Source organism: Orycteropus afer, unplaced genomic scaffold (assembly GCF_000298275.1).
Source record: "Orycteropus afer afer isolate SDZICR_OR568_19922 unplaced genomic scaffold, OryAfe1.0 scaffold00104, whole genome shotgun sequence".
NCBI classification, from domain to species: domain Eukaryota; kingdom Metazoa; phylum Chordata; class Mammalia; order Tubulidentata; family Orycteropodidae; genus Orycteropus; species Orycteropus afer.
Window position 1 is genome coordinate 7,954,159 of NW_006921691.1, and position 8,962 is coordinate 7,963,120.

An 8,962-nucleotide genomic window follows, 5' to 3' on the forward strand; every position below is an offset into this window, starting at 1 on the left:
ATGTTTACTTGTGTTTTATTGACTATGCAAAAGTATTTGATTGTGTAGATCATAACAAATTGTGGATAACATTGAGAAGAATGGGAATTCCAGAACACTTAATTGTACTAATGAGGAACGTGTACATAGATGAGGAGGCTATCGTTTGAACAGAACAACGGGACACTGCATGGTTTAAAATCAAGAAGAGAGTGGTGTTCAGGTTATATCTTTTCACCATACTTATTCAATCTATATGTTGAGCAAATAATCCAAGAAGCTGGACTATATGAAGAAGACCCCATGACATCAAGATTGGAGGAAGAATCATTAACAACCCGCGATACGCTGATGACACAACTTTGCTTACTGAAACTGAGGATGACTTGAAGCACTTACTGATGCAGTGTGGCTTATATCTCAATATAAAGAAAACAAAAATTCTCACAACTGGACCTATAAGCAGCATCACGATAAATGGAGGAAAGATTGAAGTTGTTAAGGACTTTACATTGCTTGGTTCTACAATTGATGCCAAAGGAAGCAGCAGTCTGGACATCAGATGACGTATGACACTGGGGAGATCGGCTGCAAAGGACCTCTTTCAAGTGCTGAGGAGCAAAGATGTCTCCTTGAGGATTAAGGTGCACCTGACACAAGCCATGATGTTTTCAATAACCTCATATGCATGTGAGAGCTGGATAACGAATAAAGAAGAACGAAGAACTGATGCTTTTGAGTTGTGGTGCTGGCAAAGAATGCTGAGAGTACCATGGACTGCTACAAGAACTAACCTATCTGTCCTGGAGAAAGTGCAGCCGAAATGCTCCTTAGACGCAAGAATGGCCAGACTTCATCTCACTTACTTTGGTATCCTAAGAAGGGACCATTCCCTGGAGAAGGATGTCATGCTTGGTAAGGTGGAGGGTCAACAAAAGAGGGGAAGGCCCTCAATATGATGGACTGACACACAGGCAGTGGGAATGGGTTCAAGGATAGCAGGGATTGCGAAGCTGGGTGGGATGGGGTGGTGTTTCATTCAGTTGTGCATAGGGTCGCTATGAGTCGGAGACAACTCGATGGCATCTAAGCACAACCACCACCACTGATGTAAACAAGGGCCACATACACATTGCATAGCAACCAAATCTGTTACCAGTGGTACTTGGGCCCAAGTAAGAAATACACAGCTGTGTCTCATTCAAAAATGAGGCTCTACTGTGACTATGTGAATGTGTGTTGCTTTTCAGAGTCCTGCCAATAATGAAATCCCCTGCATGAGCCTCCTGAAACTTTCAGAAGGCAGGACTGTGACAGGACTTTTGGAAAGCAACGCTCATTCAAGAGGAAGACATAGGCATTTGTTTCCTACTGGAAAAGGAGTTCTAGTGGTATAGTGGGTAAGGCATTTGACTGTTAACCAGAAAGGTCAGCAGTTTAAAACCCACCTGCTGCTCCACAGGAGGAAGATGGGCCAATCTACTTCTATAAAGTTTTACAGCCTTGGAAACCCAGTGGGAGTTGGTATGAGTTGAAATTGACTTGATAGCAGTGAGTCTGGCTTTTCTGTGTGGAGTCAGAATAGCACAGGCAATAGATTTGGTTGCTATGCCACATATATGTGGCCCTGGTTTGTGACTGCAATTACTGTTTGAACTGGCCTGAAGCCACCCAGAAGTGCCTTGGAAGACAGGCCTGGAAATCTGGTTCTGAAAAATTGCAGCCTTAAAAACTCTAAGGAATAGTTTTACTCTGCACTAGTGAGGTCACTAGTGAGTCAGAATCTACTCATTGGCAAATACATAATAGCAACTTTTCTCCGGTTGCTAACAGGCTCCTGGTAGGCTTTAATCACCTAATACCCAACTCCTCCAGGTTTTTCCTATCAGATCAATCTTTCCCAAAATGCTCTTTTGCACAGTGGCTAATCTACTGCTATAAACGGTAGACAATTTTCTTTAGTGGGTTACTTTATGCTCCATATAAACCAGATCAAATTCCTTTCTCTCTAATGTTGTGGCCTGTAGGCTAGGCAGGCTTAGATCAACTGTTACTCTGCGAAGAGCATGCACCTTGATCTGTTTTTGAGGCCTGCTCCTGTGGGGAAGGTCTGTGACTATCCAGCAATGTCAGAGATACGATGTTTAACTCTGGGGTAATGTGTGCAAGACCTTGTGATTGCTGATCTAAGGCAATGTTCTCCAATCAGCTTAGCAGAAATATACTTAACATTTTGATATCTCATTTGCCTGTCTCCTTTTCTTGCATACCATTTGCTAGAGTAATTCAGGCCAACATAGTCTTGGCAAAAAGTCCTATATAAAAAATTTGCTTTCAAGTTTTTCTCATCTATTTTCCTTGCCTAAATTTCCCTCACCTTTGCCACAACATTGTTTTCATTTCCAGAAAACGTTCAAGTATTCCTCTCTGTAAAACATAATAAAATTGTTTCAAATCACATAGATGCCTTTCTTTTCCAGTTTTCTTTACTACTACTTGCCACTTGATACATCATCAGATGGAGAGAAGTTATCTAATGTTTTAAATGTAAACATCCTCTATCCCCAACTAATGTGTCAGTTTGGACAGACCCTTATTGAACACTTTGTATAGCAAAGAGGCTGGGGCATGAGGTAATCCAAAATTCAATGCTGCTGCTGCTTCTCAACTTATCTTTGTATCTCTCCATTCTTTCCTCTTACTGTCTGTCTTTTGTGTTTAGATAAGTGAGCAAGATTTGTGTACCCAATGTTCAGCTCTCAAAAAGTTGCAATGAGAGAAAGGATAAAAAGTGAGCTACAGACCAAATGATGGAGTGAAACAACATGGCATCTTGGCACAACGTTCAATTTATTAAAAAAAAAAAAAAAGAAAAAAGAAATATCCAAAGAGAAGGGAGGCCATCAGCTAAGTATGACCTGTTCATGTCTAAACATCAAACTTTTACTTTCTTCAAATTCTAGGCAAAGCAGAATGATTTGAGCATAGATTTACATTATGACCATAAAGAAGTTTATAAAAGCTAAATCAGGGAAGCAAAAGGATATTTCTCAGTATCTGGTGCTTCTTTGATACTTAATAATTTCTACTTTAAAGTAATTTTAAAACACTATCTTTATTCATAGCAATAGTAATATCATTGTAACAGAGATGCAATAAGCAACCTGCAACCTTTCTGTATTGATTTCTTAATTATTCAGTGGCAATTACCTTCATTTCTCCTTCTTCTACCACCAACTGCCAATTGGCATCTCCACCTACATCCTGTAATGAATAAGTCATGTGGTTCTGTACCATCTCTTCAACCTTGAAAAGAAAAATAAAGCCATGAGAACCCACACCCAGTTAATAGCTATGTCATAATTTCTTAAACAGAATGGGATTCAGTTTACTTCAGTTCAGAAATGGTGCTCTTAGGAAGGTGAGCAACCAAATGAACAAAGGTTAGTAGGTTTTATAGAGTTTTGTAGTGTTTAGTCCACATACCAGCTATCAAGGTTAATGACAGAAGCGGAAAATGCAGGGAAAGAGGATGGTTCAGTTAAGTAACACAGATTGGCCTATATGAAAAATAAACATTTTCTGGAAAAAGAGAAATATTCTATCCTCTACCATAAAATGTTTCCTTACAAAGATGAGGTCTTAAGGCATAGAATTATGGAATACTAAAGAGTGGTATGAGGACATCACTTAAGGCAGTGTCCTTATATTTCAGACTACATAGAGGTATTAGAATACTTGCTGTATGTCTGTCAACTGATTTCCTAGAAAAAGGTGATAAAAATTTCCTTACTTCATTAACGATAAACTCTTTTATTACGAAGGTAAGCCATTGTAAAAATAACCACCTCCCCCCTCACACCCATTTGTTTGATTCCAATTTCATTGTTCTAAATTTTTTAGGGACAATTTCAATACTCATCTACGCAAAGATTTACAAATAATCACCTTTCAATTCATTCTTTCTAAATTTCTACCACTGAAACTTAAATGAAATCTCTGTTTATTGATATAGCCTTCGTTTTTAAAGCAGTTTCAGGTTTGCAGAAATATTGCGCAGAAAGTACAGAGAGCTTCTAAACACCCCATTCCCTGCACAGTTTCTCCTACTGAACCTCAGCCTTTAAATATCACAAACTACCCTACACATCTTATATAAGGAATAAAGGGTGAACACTTCAGACTCCCAGAATCTTAATCAGATTTGATGGTAAGAATCCACATGAGCATTCTTTGTAGTCTCCCAGTTTGAAATGTGTTTTGAAGCAGCACCAAACTGATAAAAAAGATGTGTCTCAAAGAACCAGATTCTTTATCATCTATCCATAGATGGCTTTTCTAAGCTCAACTTTAAATCTTCTATTAAATAATTTTGCTCTATGTAATAAATACATTATACAAAGCAGAAAAGGAAAAGTTAGAAAATATTCATATTGTACTTCCTAAGGATAACTCCTCATTTTACATAAAGTTTACTGCATTAATGATTAGAGATACAAAACAAGGAACAAAGATCACACACATTTTGAAACACAAAATATTACCGTCTGTGGGGCAGAAACTCTCAAAGTTATTAACCTTGGGAAAGTACTATTTTTCTATATTAAAGGATGTTTTCAATATGTTAATTGTAATGTTTTCTGGATCTTAGAATGCATTTTTGGTTACTGAAAAAACATGTATGGTTTTGGCAATTATGACTTAAGTTTTTGATGAAAATGTTTATAAATTTCTACAACCTATTTTTATAGTAAATGAACACTTAATTAATATTTTATTTGCCACTCATAATTCCAAAAATAATGTGAGAAGTGTTCACTTATAGACTTTGTAACAAAGAGTGAAATATATAATCTTACCAAAGCTTTAATTAGAAAACAAAATTTCAAGTGTTGCCTGGAGAAAACTGTGTGCCTCTACAATTCTGAAATCTGCTTTGAGAGGGTAAGAGTGACTAATGCAGGATTCCAAGTTACAAATACACACAAAATGTATGTGATTTCCAAAAGAGGATAAAGGGAAATTTCATATAGTGTGCATAAGTAAAACAACCATATAATTCAGGGTTCATATAATTCATGGAATCAAATCATGGTTTGATTCATCTGTCTGCATCACACTGTGATCAGGAGAAACTTTTATTGTCTTCAGATTTTGAGATCTTAAAAATCTTTTGATTTTTTTAAATTACTGAAACATACCAATAAAGACCCAATACTTGACATCTCTTAAGTTTAAAGCCATTTTATATACCCAAGGTTTTTATCTTATTTATTTCCTTGCAAAAGTCCAATAAATAAACAAATTAAAAAGATATATTCAAAGCTGTGCTCCTATGAAATTAAAGAAATAAATAACATCCTCCATTGTTACAGTAATCATCTCTGCAAAGTCTTCATTTATCATGGAATTCTCCTTAAAGTATTAATATTAAAGTTAAGAGAAAAGCAACACATGTAAAATCTCACTGTAATGAATTTTATGTTCATGGAAATAAACTAGCCAGTGTTCTGTGGGGCAGTAACTTGAGCATTCATGACTACAGTGATACTTCATCTAACTTCATAGTCTGCTAAGTATACTGTTTTCAACTATGACTCTGTATATCAAATATGTAGGAAACAAGGAATCATTAAGTTTCATGACAAGAATAAACACAAGCTAAATTTACCATTATTATAAGGCTCAAAATTCAATATTGTAGTACACTGTCACTTAAAAAAAAAACACGCAGCTGGGATCAAAATCATCAAAGCAAGTGCTGTTAGCAATTGTAATTAAGCATAATTTCGGGAATCATGCCCTTGATTTTTTGGACCTGGTGTTGGAAATAATGAGCTGACATACACAATATATTCATACCAACTTAATTCTAAAAAAGGAGATGAAATACATTTTGAGGTAACTGGTATGATAGTAGACCTTAAAATGGAGGCACTTGGGCTAGTTTGACAGCATGGAACTTGTCTACTATTGATCCTGGGGAGGTAGGGAAAAGAAACCAGCTGCAGTTCTTAGAAAATGTAGCTGAGGTTGCAGTGTTCAGAAACTTGAACTGTCAAAACTGTTTCTATAAGAGGCTCTGAAGAAACTATGTAAAATTAACCAATCTGCATGAGAAGAACAAACTATTTTAAAACCTTTGTGGTTTTGGCAATCTCAAAATGTACCTTTGTAAATGTCAACCATTCATGAGTTTTCACCTGCTAGTCCTTCATTGGTGGCAGAGTGGATGAGGCATTTGGCTGCTAACCAGGAGGTCAGTGGTTCAAGCCCACCAGGTGCTTCGCGGAAGGAAGACAGGGCAATCTACTTCCATAAAGATTTACAGTCTCGGAAACCCAATGGGGGTCACTATGAGTCAGAATCGACTCAATGGCAGTGAGTTTGGCTTTGGTTTTGAGTCCTGCATTACACTGTATAAATGCCTAGCTCCAATTATAGCACTTTGGAGCACTTGTTTCATTTTGTGAGTCTGTGTGTTTCCCAGCTTGAGCTGTATTCCTTCCTTAATAAATCTCTTTGTTTTACTTCGACAGAGTATTGTTTTCTAGCATTTCTGGTGTCAGAAGTGGGATTTGAAGGTGCAGTGCCAAAAGCAACCCCTGGGGAGATAAGGATTTGAACTTTAGTACCAGAAGGGCTGTTTGGATTCACTGCTCCACAAACTCTCAGGAGTTACTGCAAGGTAAATAACATCTCAAAGCTAAGCTCAACTTTATTTGGGTTGTAGCTCTTCAAGTTTTATTGAAGATCAGGTTTTGTTCTGGCAAAAATATTTTACTCTTTCTGGGAAAATGGGGATTGCCAAGTTTAAGGGGTGATGCAGAGCCACTTTCTGGGGACTCCAGCCCACTACATGAATAAGTACTCTGGTCTTTTAATGTGTGAGCTTTTGTCTGGCTGGCACTGCCTTATCAGAAATAGTCTGGAAAATCAGTGACCACTCACATTTCTTTTGATTTGTAGACTTTCTGTGCACTAAATTAGAAAATAAAGGCCCTAAATCAAACTATCTCAATGTGATGCCTATTTCCACTGTACCTAAAAATGACTAAAAGACATCAGGACAGTAACATCACTTCCCTACAGGATAATCTCTCTAAATTAACTAAGCAAATTAAGGAGCTACACTGTCAAGTTTCTTTCTACCTATTCTTGTTGCTCTTAGGTCATCTGCCTCTTTGCCAGCCACCTGTTGAAAAGCCAAAATTTCTCTCTGAAAAGAAAAACAATAGAAAAATCTCTGCCTGAAATACCTATTTTGATTGTATTTGGATTTTGGTTATACTCCCTAACAACAATTTGTTAAATCAGTAGTCAGTTTTGAGTACTTTCCAAATAGAGAAACTGATGTGCCTAAAATAAGAGTCTAGGTCTCTAGCCGGCAGAACAAATTAGGTTCAGAAAGACTGAAATAAAAGAGATTCTGAAAAATGAGCCTGGATCCCATGCTCCCCCCACCCCACCAATATGCAGGTTTAGGGTTCATGTTCAAAAATACTAAAAGTGGAATTTACTTAAAATAATTGAGAATTTCAACGATCACTCTGGGAAAGCGAATTTCCATTTGTATGTGTGTGTGTGTGTGTGTTTGTGTGGAGAGAGAGAGAGAGAAGGAGAGACAGCTCTTTTATTTAATGCTCAGTTTCAATTAAAATGTCTGAATAAAATACCTCCATCTGAGACTCTGGGAAGTTAATAGATTTGGACCTGTTTTTCTGTTTAACGGAGTCAATCTCATCCAAGAATTTTGCATACGTTTTAAGAAAGTAGGTTCTCCACATGTTTATCTTACGTAAAGTTGAATCTAAGCCTGAATTTTGAGTTGGCCCACAAATTGGTGAATTTGTGTGGATTTTCTGTCTCATTTTTTGTCTTGAGTTTCTGTCTTGTTGCAGGAAGCTGTGACTAGTAGTTGCTACCTTTTTTTTTTCTTTTTCTTTTTCCCCTTATGAGGCAGTATTGTAAATCTTAGGAAAACTGTTTCTTGTACCTGTCTTATGAGATAGACTTTCAGTAGCTACACTTGGAAACATTTGATATAAACTGTAGTTGTTGTTGTTATGTGCTGTGGAGTCCGACCCGGCTCATAGCGACCCCTCCTTGGGTTTCTGAGGCAGTATCACTACTTGACTGCTAACCAGAAGGCAAGCGGTTCAAACCCACCACTCCTTGGAAGGAAGATGGGGCAATCTATTTCTGTAGTGAGTGCTCCTTGATATAAATTAGTGTATTTGAAAGATGCACTGACAAGGATGAACTGTTTATTTTAATTGCTATAACAAGGCCTTAAAAAGGATAACTTATTCCAAATTGTTTCTCTAAAGGCTCCTTCCTATAGAACAAGCAAAAGAGGGGTATGAAAATGTAATTATTTCCTACCTCCACATGGTCTTATTATATTATAATATGTCCTCAAAAAATGTACTGTGATTAGCTTACTGACAAACAAGCATTTATATGAATTAAATAGTCTTACCACTGTCAGGAATTAATGAAAATAAATCTTTGGTAAGAAAAGTTTTATGTTTCTGTCAGTCTTAAAAAATAAAAACTTCAAAGCAAAACTTTTCTAAGTAACTTAAGCTAGTTATTGTATGAAATGTGTTTTATTTAGGGAAATGATTAATCAGGGAATTAATTAAATTACTTATTTGTTTATTTAGGGAATTAATCTTTATTAATTCCAGAATATGAAGAAAGACGGCTAAACTGCTTACCAAGAGAATAAAAATGTGAGTAGGAATATAAAGTAAACAAATTTTACTTCATCAGTAATTGCTGTTGTTCTTGTGCTGTCGAGTTGGACCCGGACTCATAGCGACCCCTCCTTGGGATGTTTTATAATATATAGGTTCAAATTAATCCCCAAGATTTTTAGGTTGTTGTTGTTGTTGTTGTTATGTGCCGTCGAGTCGGCCCCGACTCATAGCGACCCCTCCTTGGGTTTCCGAGGCAGTATCACTACGGAAGTAGGATT

The 8,962-nt window shown here is 36.9% G+C and overlaps 1 protein-coding gene across 1 annotated transcript in view; it reads right to left on the reverse strand.

Annotated features, from left to right (window-relative positions):
- Nucleotides 1-8,962, reverse strand: part of CERT1 (ceramide transporter 1) — a 246,090-nt gene that overhangs the window by 10,697 nt on the left and 226,431 nt on the right. The window contains exon 13 of the mRNA XM_007943355.2: nt 3,190-3,285. Within this exon, the coding sequence (XP_007941546.1) occupies nt 3,190-3,285 (96 nt within the window). The remainder of the gene's footprint in view (nt 1-3,189; nt 3,286-8,962) is intronic.